This window comes from Lagopus muta, chromosome 1 (assembly GCF_023343835.1).
Source record: "Lagopus muta isolate bLagMut1 chromosome 1, bLagMut1 primary, whole genome shotgun sequence".
Lineage (NCBI taxonomy): Eukaryota > Metazoa > Chordata > Aves > Galliformes > Phasianidae > Lagopus > Lagopus muta.
In genome coordinates, this window is record NC_064433.1 from 178,753,504 (window position 1) to 178,772,429 (window position 18,926).

The 18,926-nt window shown below is 38.6% G+C and overlaps 1 protein-coding gene across 5 annotated transcripts in view; it reads right to left on the bottom strand.

Annotated features, from left to right (window-relative positions):
* Positions 1-358: 358 nt before the first annotated feature.
* Positions 359-18,926, bottom strand: part of ELMOD1 (ELMO domain containing 1) — a 44,254-nt gene continuing 25,686 nt past the window's right edge. For 4 of the 5 annotated variants that reach the window (XM_048935440.1, XM_048935449.1, XM_048935431.1 and 1 more), the window contains 10 exons: positions 18,323-18,468; positions 18,141-18,169; positions 16,526-16,623; positions 13,393-13,522; positions 10,394-10,527; positions 9,107-9,175; positions 8,788-8,811; positions 6,366-6,416; positions 5,014-5,147; positions 359-2,477 (listed from right to left, as the gene is read on the bottom strand). In XM_048935440.1, the coding sequence (XP_048791397.1) occupies positions 2,305-2,477; positions 5,014-5,147; positions 6,366-6,416; positions 8,788-8,811; positions 9,107-9,175; positions 10,394-10,527; positions 13,393-13,522; positions 16,526-16,623; positions 18,141-18,169; positions 18,323-18,468 (988 nt within the window). In that variant the 3' untranslated portion in view covers positions 359-2,304. The remainder of the gene's footprint in view (positions 2,478-5,013; positions 5,148-6,365; positions 6,417-8,787; positions 8,812-9,106; positions 9,176-10,393; positions 10,528-13,392; positions 13,523-16,525; positions 16,624-18,140; positions 18,170-18,322; positions 18,469-18,926) is intronic. The other variant, XM_048935417.1, reaches the window with a different exon arrangement.

Genomic DNA, 18,926 nt, shown 5'->3' on the forward strand with positions numbered 1-18,926 from the left:
AATCAGTTCCTCACAGGTCACAATTCAGAGATGTACCAATGGTACCACAAATTATAACTTCTAAAATAAACATTTTGGTTTCCACTGTAGGTTTTAAGTTTCATCCTGGGGCACTGACACATTGGCAGTCACAGGGGCACTCATAACCACAGGTCTGACAAGGGCATGGAGAGCCAGGATGTCACAGCACACAGCTGATGTAAGAGTAGGCAGCAAAATGAGCTCCATAGGCACCAGCATGCAGGGGCTCAACAGGAGAAGGAACTTCACACATAGCTTCATTAAACCCATCTCCCTGCAAGACAGGAAAGAAATCACCCACAGCAGCTACATTATAGTGACACAATCTGACATGGGGCCAGATGACATTTGCTGATTTTATTTGAAGTTGACACTTTGGGACAATTTGGAAGGGCACAGCAATTGAGAAGATCATACCAGTGAGAAGGTGGCAGGGACCTTCACATCAGCTCCATTAACTCCCATGCAGAAGATTAAAAATAAACCAGTGCAGACTAATTAATGTGTTGCAGAAGGAAGAGGAGTACGAGAGCCAGGGAAGGAAAGAAGGTGAGAGGCTAAGATTTGAAACAATGAAAACTGTTGCAAGAAAACATTAGAGGCTTCAAGAGTCATAAAAAAGTCATCAATATTTGATGCACTGTTATCATAGATTATTTACAAGTTCAACACATTTTTTATTCGTTATATTTTCATTCAAAATATGCAGCAGCTAATATCTTCAGTACTGTATTTCTGAAGTCATCAGAGAACACCAGTTATTGCAACACCTATAGAATTCTGTTGATCATCTCTGCAAAGAATGCAAATTCTTAGCTCTGCAGAGAAGTCCCAATTCCCACCTCACATTTGAGCTAAGAAATGGGAGCTTAAATACAAAGCTTATTTATTTCGTGATGCCTAACACCATAACTAGAAATGCTATAACAAACTGAATCCTTCACACCATAACTAGAAATGCTGTAACAAACCTGACCCAGGTAAATTTACATCACTCTTCAGACTAAGAAAATACCACAGAAAGGTTATGACCCTTCTATCCACTAGTCCATATCTGCAAAATAAAACCCATAGTGCTTCCATTTAGAATGACATATGATTTATTCATATAATTCACAAGTAGTTGGACACTACTGCAAGTTTAATCTCCATATGCAAGTGATTTACACAAACATAATACTAAAATTGCTTGCTTAGAAGGTAAAAAATACCATGGGTATGAAATGCCATGGTAGATGCTGTTCAATATACTACACATTCTTAGTGTCAGACACTTTCACTCATTTCTGATTTTAGAAAAAATGCAGCTTCCCATTTCTTGTTTTTTAAGTAGTCTGGGAAACTCAGGTGGGTTTTCTCTAAACCTTCGAGTCAATTAATTTTCCCAGTCCTCATGAACTGAATTGACAACCGAAGCTACAGTTTGAATAGTTCAAAAAAAATATTGTTTTCTGCTCCTCTGAATTCACCACACACAATGTAATCAAATCACATCACCTTCCAACATGTGACAAAGAATACCAAGCCCTGTACAGCCCAAAGGAACGTGCAGGAATTTAAGCTGTGCTTCAGCACAGTGGTGTTGGTGCTGACAATCCGACAGTACATTTTTTGGCCCCTACCAGTATCCAGTAGCTGTGAGTGTTTGCACTTCTCCGGGAGTACATTAGCATCACCAGAACATTTGGTATTCATGCAGCTGTGGAGCCTGATTGTAATTCTGCATAAACTTCTTACTGAAACTTGTATCTAGTAAGCCTCATTAATTCTGCATTAAGCATATATGGCTGCATGGAGAAAATTTGACTTTAATGTGTTTGTCTACATCAGATTAAGTTACACATATTATCTCCTAGACGAGGTCCAAACATATATTTTGCTTGAAATGCCAGCAGTTATCTTAAAACATACCAAGAAGTTAAAAAGCTTTCACAATACAAGATCCAGCCACATATTCCACATATACAAAACACAGCTAGAGAAATACTATTCAATTTTTTGATGTTGAATTATGAGGAAAGTCTAAAAAAATAGAAAAACTCTGATACCCAGACATCAGTTCAGAATGTAACACTGCATAATGCCGCAATATGAGCACCCATTTAAAATGAGAAATCCCCCAAGAGAAGCATAAGGGGATGTAGTACTTGTGACAAAAGTAGATGAATACTGCACCAAAAACATGCATACAATTGCCATGGTCATTCAGTATGCTAGTGACGGTCTGAACAGTGATCTAACACAAGAGTGAAAGAGTGTTTCCAAATAAAATCACGTGAGTAACTACATATTGATTAAACTTTCTGATGCAGCAAAGTGAGGGCACAGAGCCATCTCGGGGTTCTGGAGCTGTTTCAAGATTCGCTTGTGAAATTTCTCTCTGACGCGGTTGAACTCCATTATATCCAGTGGATCCTCTTCAATCCAAAATTTGTGGAATTCATGCATTAAGTAGCCTACAAAAGAATAATTAAAAAAAATATAAGAGAAATGCAGTATTTTAAATCACATGAAATTAAAAGAGAACTGGAAATTCATAATTACGATGTGCACAAAGAATGCTGATCATCAAGGTCTGGCACCTCACAGAACTATGCGGGGATAAGACTAAATCCACCTGTGAGACTGCTGCTACATAAGGCACGTACATGACTTACGGCTTGTGGAAGTAGAAGAACTGGCAGAGTTTGCTGCCATGGCACTGGCTCTGCACATGCTGGACACTTAATATAACAGCTGGAAATTCATTTCAGGAAAACATCTGATCATATGCTTAGCAAGGCTATTTGATGTAAGAATATTCCTCCTTAATTTCAGGAAGATTTTTTAGAAAGCTGACTCAGAAGCAAGCTCAAGTTTGATGAATATTGGCAGAACTTCTAATAGTTAACAGAACTCATTAAGCATCTTGACATATGTATGATGATGAGCTGTTAACTGCATTCAACCATGTTAAATAACACAAAATAAAACATTAAACTAATGAGTAGGGGAAGATGATAATGATTACATTCTTGGTTCTATGATTATATGAGCCATCAAGGATATGTAAGCTCTCACTCCAGTAAAGTGAAACATGCAGGTTATGCCTGTCCAGAAGTGATGTCATTTGTTGCACAAGAGGCTTAGTTGCTTTTATCCAGTTCTCTCCATTGCATTACAATCAGCCACAAATACACATACATATTTCTAACTTAAATTTCACTGTATGTTTGCAAAGTTTCTCATTATGAATTTGAGAAACTCCATTCAAAAGGCATCTTAAATTTGTAGAATCACAAAGTTGGAAAAAACCTCTAAGATCATCATCATAGTCCACATCATAGTCCAACTGACAACTCATTACCACCATGCCCACATCTTTGGATCTATATATTTCAACAGCCAGAGGCTGTTTCATTTCAAGAGATTATTCTTTCAAAGAAAAGCTCAGTTAAAGCCCCTTAAAAAAAAAAATCACTATATAAAATGTAAAACATTAGATCTTCATCTCCCAAACTCTCAATTTCCAAAAGGTACCTTCTGTACTTCAGCTGACCATGCTGCTGAGCTATACAGTTCTGTGCACTGCTTATACTTTACTGCCCAGATGCTTGTGTAGGTTTTAGCCTACTTAATCCATGTGCATGAGCTGCAGAAGGAGGAGCTGCCACAAGCAGCTCTCCCTGTGGTGCTGCTGCGATGGAATGGCAATGCTGGTCCCTGCAGTGGACACACTGGTCCTGGGGATCAGACCTGTGCCTGGCCAGCAGATCAGTCCCACCTTCAGCCAAGACTTCGATACTAACAGCAAGACACACTGGTGACAGTAAAAAAAGTTCTCTTATACTAATTGAAGTGTCATGGGGAAGAAAACAAACAAACAAACAAACAAATGCAAAAAAATTGAACGCAGAACTGTATGTGTGATCTGAAGATACAGGATCAAAACCAATCATATTAGATATATCCATTCACAAGGCTATGGGCAGGTTAGGGACTTGGTAAAAAGACAGAGTAACTATCCCAATGGAAAAAAAAGATCTGAAAGCACACAAGTGGATATTTAGGTACTCATCTGTTCTTTATTTATTGAGCTGATCATCACCAAAGACAGACGTGTAACCACTAAACTGCCCAAGTTCCTACCAGCCAGTGTGCTTAGGACAGTAACCCAGAAACCATCACAAAAGAGTATCCCTGCTACAGTACCTGCCTGTGTATGATTTTGGATGAGCAAGACTTACTAAACAGCAACCTTGAATGCCTATATTATTTAATAAAAGATGCATAGTCACTAATATTTACTAGTTATCTAGTTAAGCAATGAACATTATAGCAGGAAAACAAAACAAAATCTGCTATGAAGTCAACTTGCAAAGCTGCTTGTTTGTTTTTTTTTTTTAATTTTGGTTGCTGCTTTCCGTTGCTTTTTTCCTGAATAAATAGGGAAATCAGTGCATCTTGTCTTCTCGATATTAGTTCCTTGATTACACTTTGAAAAACAGAAATGTGGTGCTTGCTGTTTCAGCCTTCTGGCAAAGATGCACAATAGGTCTGTGCTATAAAAGGAATGCTTGAATACAAGGGAGAAGGCTGGAAAAACAATCCTAAGGATGGACAAGTCTACTGAAGGGTGCAGGGAAACATTTGTATGTAAATGAAGATATCTAAGATGGATTTATGGGGAAAGTATCTTTAGAAGCTCTTAAAAAGCTTGAGTTCTTTTTTCTTATTATATTTAAAATCAATTTAAGCATGTAGGAAGGTCACCAGTTCAAGCACTTTATTTATTATTATTATTTTTTTGCACTTTGTTCTACTCCCTGGTTCGGTGGTGGCACGTGTTGCAACTGAGTACTGCATCACAAAGCCAGGACAGCAAGACCAGTATGACAGTACCTGTAAATAAATCTGTGTCAGCAGATTTAGTACACTCTGCTATCTGCAAGGGTAGATAAAATAACAGTAATAGGAACACAGATCAAGGAGCTGTCCCATCTCCCCACTTACAGAAGGTCTGCTGAAAGTGAGTGAGTGTCGGTGCCTCTGGAGCAACGTTGTAGAAATGGGTCTTCAGAGCTCCGCTCACAAGCAGGTTATAGACAAGGTCTGTTATGTTAATGCCCACAATAGCAAACGAGTAGCTGTAAAAATAACCAAGCATTTGTTGAGAGCTTGTTTTCTTTCCACAGGCTGTAAGAAACTCTGACACTGACTCTGCAGATGGTGTGATACTGAAGTGTATTAATTCTCTACCTCATCAGCTTCCAGCTGAGGTGAAAAACTGGAAAAAACATTTATCCTATCTATTTTGTGCCCTCTAATGGCAGTGTTTCCTTAGTGAAACATATAGTCACAGTGAAAACAGGAGTTTCACCACTGTGCCAGCATTTTCAGTGGAGCAGCACATGTTAATTCCCATGGAATAAACAGACAACCCAGGAGTCCCTGATCTTGTTTCTGACATGAGGTGAGCACTCCACATGGTGGCTGTGCCTGCAAGGTGACCTAATGTTCACTATTTTAACCTCTTGGCCCAACTGGAAACGCACAGCTGGGAACATCAGGGTGAGACAACTGGTTCTATAATGATACTCATAAGGCTAAAAAGCCCATGAGAGAAACCCAGCTGAGTCATTCCCATTTCTTCCAAACAGAGAACTAGATACAAAGGCAAAATCCTAAATCAGGGCATGCTGGGAAGAGAATTAAAATATCTGACCTATGAAGCAAAACTCTGTCCTGCTAAGAGATCAGCAAGAAAAGTATATTTACAAATTAGCAGGTTTTTCATTTGTAAACCTGCTGTCTAAAGAACTCAATATTTCTGGCAATGACCATTTCCCAAAGAAAGAAAACAAAGGAAACTTATTTAGTTTTGTATGTTCCAGGAGTAAAAAAAGTAAATCTGTAAGTTAGTTGCAATATAAGGCCTAATGGGAAATTCCACAGAACAGTGAAATACAGGCATTAAAATAAGGTATTATAGATTCTCCGATACACTCATAATTATACTTTCTTGAAAGCAGATTAGAGCCTGTCTCTGACAGAGAGGAGAGAGACGTGATCATATTATGTTCTAAGAAGAATTAAACAGACAATTATAACTGCACTATTCATAGCACGCAGAAAAAGCTTTCTCTTTGCGACAAGATTTTGCCCACGCCTAAGTCATACCTCAAAGTAGGTTTACCCAGCAATCTTTGATCAAAATCAAGATGTGGTTAAGACAACGCATATTAGCATGTGTGCTAGAAATTCCTTAAGAAAATAGCCCAGACAACTCCCTGTTTCTTTCAAATACACAGCATCAGTATTAACAGTTTAAAGCTGCCACAGACACAGAAGACTTATAAACTTACCCAATTGCCTTATCAAACTTTTTCTTCTCCCATTCAACTTTGCTGAACTGGCTGGAAAAAAATCAAACAAAATTTTATTTGATATTACCAGGAAGTGCTAGTAGACAAATATTTCCTTTCCATTTATTTGCTATTGTAAAATTAAACAAACTCAGACTGTATTTTATTCCTGTAGATACTGCTAATTTAACTCCGTTTCTGACTGAATGGATTGGTACAGGGAGACATTGAAATGGTAGCGTGCTTTATGGCATCACTGATATCTTTTGTCATCATTACAAAATATGTGACACCAACACCTCTCTTAGTAAAAGCCAATTATTTTCTATACTGACCACAGAGAAGACCCACATCAATTAAGTCTGAGGTACGCAAAAGTAAAAAAAATAGAAGAAAATGAGTTGATTTTAGCTTTACATATTCTCAAAGATGCACATGAAGATCATTACAGGAGAAGTGATCCACTTGAAGGCAAACAAAAACTTTATTGGAAGAATATTTCTCATGTCTGTCCAAGCTGGAAGCCACACAACAGCCAAGTGCAAGGGACTGTGTTTCTTGTTATTTAATGCAATAGTTAGGGAACCACTTTTAATTAAATTTATTTTAAACAAAGCTATATGATGCAGCTACCAAGAACTGACTTTTTACTGGCCAGGATTTTCCTGTGTCTATATAATAAGTTGAGCAGAAACCAGCATGTTTATCACAGCTACAAGCAGGCAAGGGACTGACCCTCACCAGCAGATTAAGATTTAGAGTCTAGGGAGTCTAGGCATAGTAAAGTAACACAGATCTTCCAGGCTTTAGACTGCACATTGTAGATAACTGTGTGAAAGTGCCATTCTTGGACTATACTTGAACTACAGTAAGTTTATATTACACTAAAATCAATGCCCCAGATTTCACTCAAATGTAGTGCTAAAGAGATATTTAAGTATTAAAGATTCAGAGGGGTTCACACCTATCCTGATCTGTTATCAAGTGATATAAGCTGGAACAAAACTTTGCATCCTAAGTGGCTTGGTACATAAGTACACACCAATGCATACTTATTCTCAACAAATGTAGCCATTTTTGTAGGTTGTGGCATAACATCAATAAAAAGCCCCAAGCAAACGTTTAACAAAGGCAGCACACTTAGGAGGTGCACAAGCAGTGCAGTTCAACAAAAATAGAAACTACATTGATCATTATCACGTCAGAAATCAGCACTGCTGCTAAGCAACCACACCAGGAGAACACCACAGGCACCATGAGCTGCATCCATCTTCTAGTGAATGCTCTTTCAAGGGATAAGAACTGCACATGCTCACACAGCACTGCAAGCCTTGGCAATCACACATGTAAATGAAGAACACAGGATTTCCAGCCCAGCACTGAACACTCATCACTTGTGCAGCATTGCTCTATTTCCAATGTAAGTCTTATGTTTAGTTAAACAAAGTTTTGGCTATTTTCTATGATGCTGTTTAAGCATCATGGCAATCCCTGCCCATCAGCACACATTAACAAAGCATCCATGCACAGCACGATACATAAAGGGCAGACCAAATCTGGGGGGTGTTTATAGTGAGAGAGTGAATGCCAATATATAAAAAGACGGCCCAGACAAACCGAATGTGAGGATTTAAATCAAAGCTCAGAGTCTATTGTGCTTTTATTCCATCTGACCCTACAAGTGCTTTTAGTCACAGAATTACCATTAGGGACTTCACTACAAAACACTGAGTTAAAAAGTTTTACAAGATTCACATGTGCACCTGCTATAGGGGTATCTATCACTACTGGTTACAGGTAGAAGGAAAAAAAAATATTCTGAGACAACTGATTTCTGTTGCACTGGCTAAGAGGCATCAACTCCCCTAGTCCTGATGGAATAATCTTACTCACAGTGCAAACTTTTTGTCATCTAAAGGCACCTGATCTTTCAGAAGTCAAGACATCAAACTAGGCAGCTTAGAGCAATCACTACCTAAGGCAGTCAAAGTATGTGAATATAAGTAAGAGGAGAATGTAATGAGTTTTTTCAGCTGTGTTAGCAAACTCTTGGCATAGACTACTTTTGATTACCAAGTCAGTCACAGCTGGCATGAGCATATTTGGACTGCCTACGATTTCCTACCCCCCTTAAAATTCACCTAAAATTTGTTGGTTAAATTTGGTACTAAATATGTCTAAAACAGAGTTCTCCAGCTATATCAAGGAAGGCTGGTTTCATTCTTTATATATTAGCATGCTCAGAGGGTCCCAGAGTTGCACAGTCATATACATGAGTTAACACCGTGGCATTTGGAGAAAGGGAATGGGATTCTCTTGGTTTTGTAAGAAAGGTTTTCAGTTTATAAACACAGCAGTGCAGTATGGTTTGAGCTTATTTACATGTAGTCTCATAAAACTAAGAGAAAAGAAAAAAAAATACCTGATTTCCTTCTTAGTGACTTCCCTTCATTATGAAAAGACAAAACAAAACAAAGCAAAAACAAAAACAACAAAGGTAAATAAAAATATAAAACCACTTGAAACTAGAAATTAAGTGAAAACATTTAACAGTAGGTTTCACTATTTTGAAGATTTCAGTATACAAGTGTGCCTCTTGAATTTGATCAGCTTTCAGGATCAGCACTTGAAAACAGATAGCACATGCCAATACCCCACCAAGGGAACACACAGCACCCTTCCCAGGCCAATAGCCAGCGCAGTATTCTCTCAAGTTACTCTTTGCTTGCCTCATGCATTACCTGTATTTAGGATGAAGAGAATCAGAAAGAACTTGTTGGGCTACCTCAGTGTCCCATTCAGCAAAATACCTGTGGATGTATATGATTAGGGTAAATTGTAAACAAAAACAGCAAAAGAAATCTTAGGAATCTAGCTATCCACACACACCAGCCCCAGCTCTTTTAAGTGTCACTACATGCAGTATATATACAGTAGCATCTAACAACTGGAATTCATTAAACTCAGATCCACAAAAAGAAAGATAAAAGCAGGCTCAAATGACAAGTGCAATTCCATGAGCTGCTGGGTTAGCAGACTCCTCTTTCTGCCTGCCCTACATAAGATCTGTTGCTTACTGCTAGCATACGCTGGCTGCTGAGCTCAAGATAAAGCAGATCAGACTTCTTGATCTGGTAGATTCATTAAGCGAGGTAAAAGTCATCACAGGAGTCTATGAAATTAAATACGTGGAAGGATTCCTGTCCAGTGGGAGCTCAAATCCAGATTCAAGAGTTCATATCCTCCACTGATCTTGGACAGAGAATGACACAAGTTGGTGATTTTTTCTGTCTTTTGTTACGTAAAAGCAGGAAGTATTTTTTTTTCCCTCTCATAGGGAGGGGTAAAACATTCGCTAAAATTAAGTTATGTAACCACTTGCAGTAGATACACTGGCTGAAGGAAATAACAGAACCGGATTGATTCCTAAATTGCCAGCCCCAGATGTTAGCAAACAGCTGGCCTGCACAAGGCAGAAGGAAATAGTTGTATGAATTTGTTGCTTGATTTTGGGTACAGAAAGAAATTGTAGAAGTAGTGCAACTACAGTAGTCTGCCATCAGTGGCTGCATTTCAAGTGTTTTACCTAAGAATTCAGCATGGAATTCCAAAACAAGAAAGCTGAGCAGTAACGTAACCCTCTTATCCACCCACTTCCAGGTCATTTTGCCTACAGAGATGTAGATATTTATGTAGATATTGTTAAAAACATACTTTACAGTTACTCTCTTGTGGGAAGAGAGTGTTAAGTTACTGTTTCACAGAGAAACTAAAAAGGGTTTAAAAAATATATATATAAGTCTTAGCAAATGGTGTAACCTTGATGAATACTGTAAGAAATGAGAGCCATTCAAGAAGAGAAACCCCTCTCCCTAAAAACTGAGACAGAAAATATTCTTTCAAGTTTTTGATATGGAATCCCTAATGCTTTTAGAAGTTATTTCTTCGGACTTGCTAAAAAGTCAGCACATAATGCTGCTTGTCACAGCTTCTGACACACAAATATATCCATAAAGGAGCATACTTACACCAAGTTATATAAGCCCAGGAGACCCATCCCTCTAAAGTCTGTTTTAGGATCATCACCTTGGAAACCAATTTCACACCACTGCTTCGAAATCCGAGCTTTCAGTGGTGAATTGGGCTTCAAGCACTTCCATAACTAGAAAGATCACAGGTAGAATATAATTACACCTCCACATATCAGTATGACTTCTTATGCTTTTAAAAGCCAGGTAAGTTTCACATAATCGTACTGCCATTCCAGCAACCAGACCATAAGAACAAATGAAATTTCTGGGTATGAGGAGAGCCAGGGGAAAAAGATAAATAAACAAAATCTCCAAAATCTCAACTATCGTGGCTGTTTGAGCCCTACAAAGACCTTCTGACCTGAACATCTCGCTTTGTTCATGCTTTGAGCTTCAAACTAGAGCCTGTCTCCCTAAGCACTGAGATGGGAATGGGCTGGAACTTGGCTGTACATCATTGGCAGAGAGGCAAGCAATCAGCCCTCTGGTCCCTGAGGCTCTGCAGCAATCTTATCCCCAGTGTCTTTTGCAAGTCTCCAGAAGGGTTATAAATCGAGAGTGCTGACTTGGCTACCACAGCGTTAAAGAGCAGATCAGAAAACATAAAAACAAAAATCCATATAGGAATAGCACATTCCACCTTCATATTTAACTGAGGGGTGAATCATTCATTGATCTCACATAAAGATTAAATTATAAAAAAGCAAAAAAATGATTTAAGAAGTCAGATCCTCAGCTGGAAAAAAAAAACACTTAGCTCCAGCACTTAAATATCATGTTGCTAGGCACCTAAAAGCAGCCTAAATAGACCTGCCTGACAAATGCATAACTTTCTGCAGATCTTATGTGCTGTATCACAAATCCATGCTTTCTGAAGTGTGTTGAGAAATAAGTGCTCTCCATAAACCATAGCTGGTGAGTAGGGCCTCAAGACACAGTCAGATGAAGCCTCTCCAAGAAAAACAGCAGTATGCACATTTCCAGATAATCCACTCTGAATCTGTATTAATTTTAGCAATTCAAATAGAATTTTAAATTAAATACCGTTAGAAGGTTAAAACTTCTAATGATTTTAGTTTGCAATGATTATCTAAAGCATCATGTGTTGTTTAAATCGTGTTTGACATCTTCCTTGTTCACTCCCTGACACTTCACTCACTGACACTAAATGTAGTATTATTTATTAGTTCAATCACATTAACTTAATTTTCCTCTCATTCATAAATTGCCCTCTTGGTAAGCATGAATAAATAATAGACATTAGGATCTCAAATTACCCATTGCAGAGATCACTCAGCAGAATACCTAGAAGCAATGAAAACCAACTGGCTTATTCTTCCCCATTGTGAGCTGAAAGCTCAATTACACCCTTGGACATATTTTTGTTTGACATGACAATTCACAATAGCAAAAAGCCTGCTGTAAAGAAGTGCTGTTGCACAGGTTACACTGGAGACGTGGAGTTACTGGTACTTTTTCAACACCTAGAATTTTACAGCATAAGGTATACTGTTTAGCTTTCTTCCACCAAATGCTCAGGTTCCGTTATGCTTTATTCCATTTTTAATGCCATGTGACTAGACATTACAGCTGCCATTTTCATAGACATCTAGAAACATGTCCCCAAAGACCAGGTGACTAGGAAAAAAGAACCAGATCCCAGTGCTCCTCACCTGTGATCCCCTCATACCCACTTCTTACTCTCCAAGCAGTGTAGGTGCACAACAAATTAAAGAATGCCTTCTTGGAACCAAAGACCTTCACATTCGACCTTTAGCCAGGAACCTGGTATTATCAAAGACCAAGATTGTAGATTGGCACCAGGATCTCCAATCTCCCATACGTGAGCTTCCTCACTGATAAGTCTATGTGGCCTTCCAATTGAAGTCCTCTGCAGCCCCAGAAAATTACACTTTTGATTGCACAGAAGTCTATCTGTCCTATTCTGCCATTGTGGCTGAAATTGGTTCTAGATAGACTTCTTCCAGGCCAGACTTCCACCTCCCAGCAAGGAGCTAACCCTTAAAAATAGCTTTTCAGACACCTACAGGAATTCTATGACCATTTGAGAAGTATGTAGGATGCCCAGTGGGATTTTCTGTAAGTATCTGGAAGCCCGAGTTCAGTACAGTGACGTTCCCAGAAGTTTTCATTATAACTTGTATAAGCCACTAGGTGACAAACTGTAGTATGAAAGACAATAGCATCACCACTTGTTGCTAAAAACAAAAAATTGAGTTGGGAGCAGAACCAAAAACAACTTGTCTCAAGTTTCCAGTATTTTTGTTTAAATAACAAAACCATACTACCTTATCTTTTTTTTTTAAACCTCTGAAAATTCTCTCCTCGGTTGCTTTACAATCTAAGAGGTCTATAGCTGTCTTCCTGCTTACAGTTTCAAGATCACCTTCCTCAAAACACATTTATTTTTATGCAATGTTTTCTTTCAATCATGAATTAAAACTCCAGTGGGATAGCTTTAATAATTGTTCATGTATTATACTGAAGAATGGTCTATTTTCTATTTCTATTGGTAAATAGGAATCTACCAACACATTTAGTATCATCAATACACAAGTGTTATCTTCAAGAATTCAGGAAGCCAAGGAGAAGTGTTTATTCTGGTTATAAGATGTAAAAATATCCTTGTCATCTTGAAGAAAGTTGTATGTAAGTAGGACATACTGCTGTTTTTCTAGAACTTACAGCACAGAGCTGTTATCTGCAGTAAGAGCTGCATATTCATTACCTAGATATAATCCAGCCAACTGATGTGTTCATCAACAAGGAATAAGCTGCTCGCTTGGAAGGTACCCAGACTATTTGTATGTGTTGGTGTTACACGAAGAATGTGCTACACCCACTATGCCTTGTAGACTGATCTTGAAGCAGGTACACAATGCAGGAAGAAGATAAAACATTGAGAGGTTTATAGACCAGCCCTTTGGAGGTGGGATGAGTAAAGGATGCTCTATCAATGTCTCTTAAGTACCTACCTTCAAAAGCATTTCCTCATGTTGCAGATTCTCTGAATCATACGGCTCTCGGCGCAGCTTTTCAACCTCTACAATCAGATTTCTGTACCCAACAATCTGCAGCAGGCAGGCCTGAAGAGATACTCCCAGCCTGAGGGTGGAAGGAGACACAGTTCAGTTCACTCGTGTCACAGCACTACAGCATACATACCTGTTTAAAGCATGTGTAATATTACATCAACAAATCAATAATCCAACGTTTTAATTACTATGGAAGATTTGCAAGAGATGAATATTACATTAAACAAGGTTTTATGAAATGCATAGTCTTATTTTGCACGCTGCTTTGATTTAAAAAATGACTGACTTTTAAACTGAAATGGTGAATTTTCACATACAGAAGTCTCATAACAATACACAGCAGCTTTCAACATCTGTTATAAGCACATCACTGAATCTTTCCCCTTGTTCAAATGGCAGCTTCCCAAACAATGCCCTGAGACCAGGGAAGTGAATTTAAAAAGGACAGGGGGAAACTCAGCAAAAAGCTAAAAATAAGCATTTTATTTCCACGTCACAAGAGCCCACATAAAGAAGCTAAAAACCTGAAGTAACACAGTTGAAAGATCTGCCTATAGGCAGATGTTTTTTTCCTTTTTGTCTCTTGTTAAGAGTCACATTGATGGCTCTTTTTTTCTATTTTTGTAATGTTCATCAACTTGATGCATCATAAAAACTAAAAAAAGAAAGAAAGAAGCCAACATGACTTCTAAGGCTTTAAATTACAATTTACCCAGTTTTAGGTTAAAGTTTTACTGTAAAATGCAAGTTACACAGTATAACACAGCCATGGTTATAAGAATATTTGATCATGCACAGGAATAAGGTATTTTTTTTTTTAGTTGAACTGGGCTGCACTAATGGCAGATATGTATTAAGCTGTACAGGTTCTTCATTTGTCCTGTTTGGTGCACTGAAACATTTTGTTTATTCCTTAATACTATCAAGAGTTCTGAGCAGAAGGATTTTCACTGCTTATCTTTTGAGATTAATACACAGAATAAGGGATGTCATCATTAGGCCATTTCTCCTGCTGCAACTGCATGCTGTTTGTGCCTGTAACCCTTTTGGAATAATCTAAGCAGCATTTCCCCTCTTTGATGTTTGGTTTTCACATGCTTCACTTGCTATTCCCTACCATTTTGTAGAAAGGCTGCATTTCAAAGGAAGATAAAAAGCCTGATAGAATTGCCAGAGTGCATTGCTAAGCCACAGCCACCGTGTTTTTAACTACAAAATAGCCAAACAGCATGCACTGCCACCTGGTTACTCAGCTAACTTGCTCCCACCACAAAATATATTTGCTTATTTCAAAGGTATTGGTAAACGGGACCACCTTCTTCTCAGATCACAGCCACCCATGGCCTGCAAGAACAGCTTAGTGCAAACATTCCTGGGATGGTAGCTCTGCTCTGCAAAGATGCTGCATGAACAAAAATGACTGCACACAGATTTACAGAAACACACAGTATGACACATGTCCCCTTGTCCTTACCTGAGGAGATGTTATGTCTCTGCCATGCAAGGGAAGGTCAGAGCTTCTGAACAGGACAGTTTGGATGCAGGTTTTGCGATATTTGAGAATAGGCAAACCAATGGATTTTTCTTAATCCTGCCTAAAGACATACCTGACCTGCTCCTGCTGAAATTTCTCCAGAAGACTTTAATATAACCTAAGTGTGTCACACATGAAAATTTACTCCAGATTATTAAAGTTTAGCTAAACTTCAATTAATTAACATTAAGGAGCAATTTAGTGGCAGGGTTTGCTTCAGTAAACGTGGCACCACCTTACACACTCCAGACCAATATTCCTCACTGCTTGGAAAAGGTCTCTGCAAATTAAAGGAGGATGCCAAGGAAGGGAGCATGGGTATGAAAGACTCAGCCCTATACAAAGCTAAATGCACAGTTTCTAGCTTAAAAACAATTCAGCATTTGTTCCGTGCTAAGCATATGAACAATACCTTGATTAAATTAAAAATACTAAGGTTTTCTTTCCCTTATAATAGGACCAAATCATTCAAATGTAGTCAAGGGCCTGAACAAGTACAAGACATTTAAACTCTTTCTCTCCCTCTCTTCTAGAAGACAACTTCTCCTCAGAAGCCAAAGGCAATGCCATAGGGATAGCCAGATGATTGCTGGTGTCACATGAAATAATATTTTAAATAGTTCCATGTTTCTTCTTGGCATTATTCCACCCTGTTACTCAAAGGTGCAATAATGGAAAGAGAATACTTCACTTAGCCCAACTGCTAATGCTACGGCTAACAAAGTCCACAGGTCAGGCTCTGAGCTGTGCACATTTGCATTTACATGTAGGCTTTCCTTGTGTGTTACTGTCATTAATTTTTCACTGCTGTTTTATTTTTTCTGAATTTTTTTTCTGAATTTCAGCTGTGAAACACTGAAACATTGAGCTGAGGCACCCTCCTCCTTTTCCCACTTAAAAATAGAGTATTTGTGACAATACCACTACTTTGTAAGCCAAGCTATGGAATTACCATATGCAAAAAAATCCCAAAGGCTTGGACAGTTAGTGATCAACTCCCTAAAATATTGTGAGATTAGAACTGGAAATTTCAGCAGTCAATCTGGGACAGCAAGGGTTAGCCAGACATTAATGGTTCCAACCAACAGCACAAAAAAAAAGTACGTACTGTTAAAGATTGCGTTTGAATAACTCAAAGCAGTTTTAAAACTACAGAAATGATATACTGGCTTACTGGTTATGACAGACCAATTTCTTCCCTACAGCTTTGCTAAGAAGCCATCACTGTCATTTCCATGACCACTTGCATTGGCAGTATTTTATCCCTGGGGAAGTGGCCCCCATAAATCAATGTATCAACAATATACTAAGACAATATGATTCAGGAAGCAGATACTCAAGACTTTCCTATTACAGTTCCCATAAAAGGGTATTCATTTTTTCATTGTTTTTTTTGACAGCAAAGCTTTACACCAAAAAACAAGATTTATCTTCAAGTTGTGTACCAAAATAGCTAGGAAGAACTAGTTCTCTATGGACCTGGGTACTGAAAAGAAATCAATAATTCCCATTTGTTTCGTAAGAAAGTCATGAACTTACTGTGGATTTATATCTGGATTAATCTTTTTCAGCTCCATGATGTCATCTATAGTTTTTTCAATAGCATCAGGGTGAACACTTACTGAAGTTTGCAGCCGCTAAAAAGAAGTTTTAAGGATATATATTGAACAATAGCTTCCACAGGAATCAATATGTTAACAATGGCAAACTTGATACCCAACAGCTTCTAGATTAACAGCCCAGAAGGGTCAACTCTACACACACACACACACACACACTCCTAGCCCTACTGACTCGATGCAGAGCACTGTCCTCACAATTGTCCATGCCCATGCGGCCAGTCTAGTACATGTCTGCAGGAGATGCCAGTGAAGACAATTTGCATGGAGTCTCCCGACTGAACGGCAGCTTCAGACCACCAACCTAGCTACCTAGCTCTACTGGGATTGCTAGCCTTCATTCAGTAACAAAAATATATCTTTCATTCCTCTTGCATATCATTGCCGTACAAATGACTCATGAAATTCAGTATTTCAAAGAAATCATTAAGCCTTCCAAAAATTGAGAGCTTGAGATTTGTGGTGATCTGTCTCAGAATTACACAATTGGAGTTGCCTAGATGCAGTCTTACAAGATTCTGCCTTTCTGATTAGGCAAATATATATTTAGTGCAACTGCGGCCAATGTGACACTGTTTTTGCTAACTGAGGTAATTTTTTTACCAACACTGGTTCTCAACATGTAGGATGACCTAAAATCTACAGTAAGATCATGACGTAAGGGGATGTTTTAGAATGAACTTAATGCACATACAAATGCTTTGTTTCAGATTAGTGAGAAGCACAGTGTTACAGTGAAAGGATGAAGTGGAAGAGTCTTTCCCATCAGTGTATTTAAAAAGAATGAACAAAGTTTTCATGACTATCTTGGCACTGCTGCCTTCAACTTCTCTTACTCCTGCTTTAAAGGCAAATAAACTGAGGCATAAAGCATGTAAGTAACTGACTGCAGATTACATAAATTCTAGGGCAGGATGAATTTATGAGGAGTGGAACCAACTTTTTACACGGGCTGATAGTAATAAGATATGGAGAAATGATTTTAAACTAAAAGAGGGGAAGTTTAGATTAGATGTCAGGAAGAAAAATGTAATTCAGAGGGTGGTGAGGCAGCAGCACTGGCAGCCCAGAGAGCTGTGGATGCCCCATCCCTGGAGGCATTCAAGGCCAGGTTGGATGGAGCCCTGGGGAGCCTCAGCTGGTGGGTGGCAACCCTGCCCATGGCAGGGGGCTGGAACTGGATATCTTTAAGGTTCTTTCCAACACGAGCCATTCTATCATTTTCACGATTCTATCATGAGGAAATCACCTAAGAAACCCTCAATTACAGAACACCACCCTTGTCTCCACCGTGGCTCACTTGATTCCACTAGTGCCACACTGACTGTCCCTACAGCATACGGCACTCTCCAGTTTTGTAAGTCTTTGTAAGGCCACCTGCCATGGTGGTCACAGCTCTCTCCTCAGTAGGAGATGTTTTTAATGTGAGATTATATAAAAACCTGTAGTGATTTTTATATGGTAAGCAAACAGCCAACTGAACAAAACTGGGCAGGACACAATAGGAAAAGTGAATTATCAGATCTTTCACTCACCTTACTTTTTGAACCTTTCAGTGATGCCTCTGTAAGAGAACAGTAATTGAAAACATCGCATCAGACAATTTTAAATGAATCCAGTAAAAATGTAGCTTGTTATTGTTTTTTAAACAAAGTCATACTATTTTTAGCACATGCAGAAAGGTACAAAGGCTTGAAGAATTAATTAATTCAGTTACCTATTTTCATAGTTCTGGCAGCTCCAGGCTTGGTATTGTAACAGATCCTTTGCAATTCACATCGTCCCGTTAGTTTCCTGACCACAAACTTCAGGCAGCGCCACAAGCACTTGCAGTAGAAGTACAGGCATACCTGGATAAACATTCTGTCAGGGGAAAAAAAAAGTCTGAAAATAAGTCTAGAGCAGAGCCTTGTTTAAACAAGGTCACCACAGAGACTGAACGGCCTTCCTGACCCCTAGAACATCCATTGCCTAGGAGCAGCTTTAAACCAAAACCTGTATTGACACTATAAACATTTATCTTGATGACTATTAAAGGACAAAAGATTTCCTGAGGCCTCTTATGGTCTGAATTATCCTGTGACCCTATGAAGTCAGGAAATAAACAAATACATGAGAAATGCTCTATTTTCAAGTTGTGTGGTTGTTTTTGACTTTTTTTTTTAAAGCATTGCAGCTGCTATCATGCCCACACACCACAGGCTATTGCAGTTATATAAACCCGCCCCAAAAGCAATTTTCATGGGCTACAATTGGCAGGCATAATTTGGGTTTCTTATTTCTACCACTATGAAGGCCTGGCCTCTGCCATGTTACCCAAG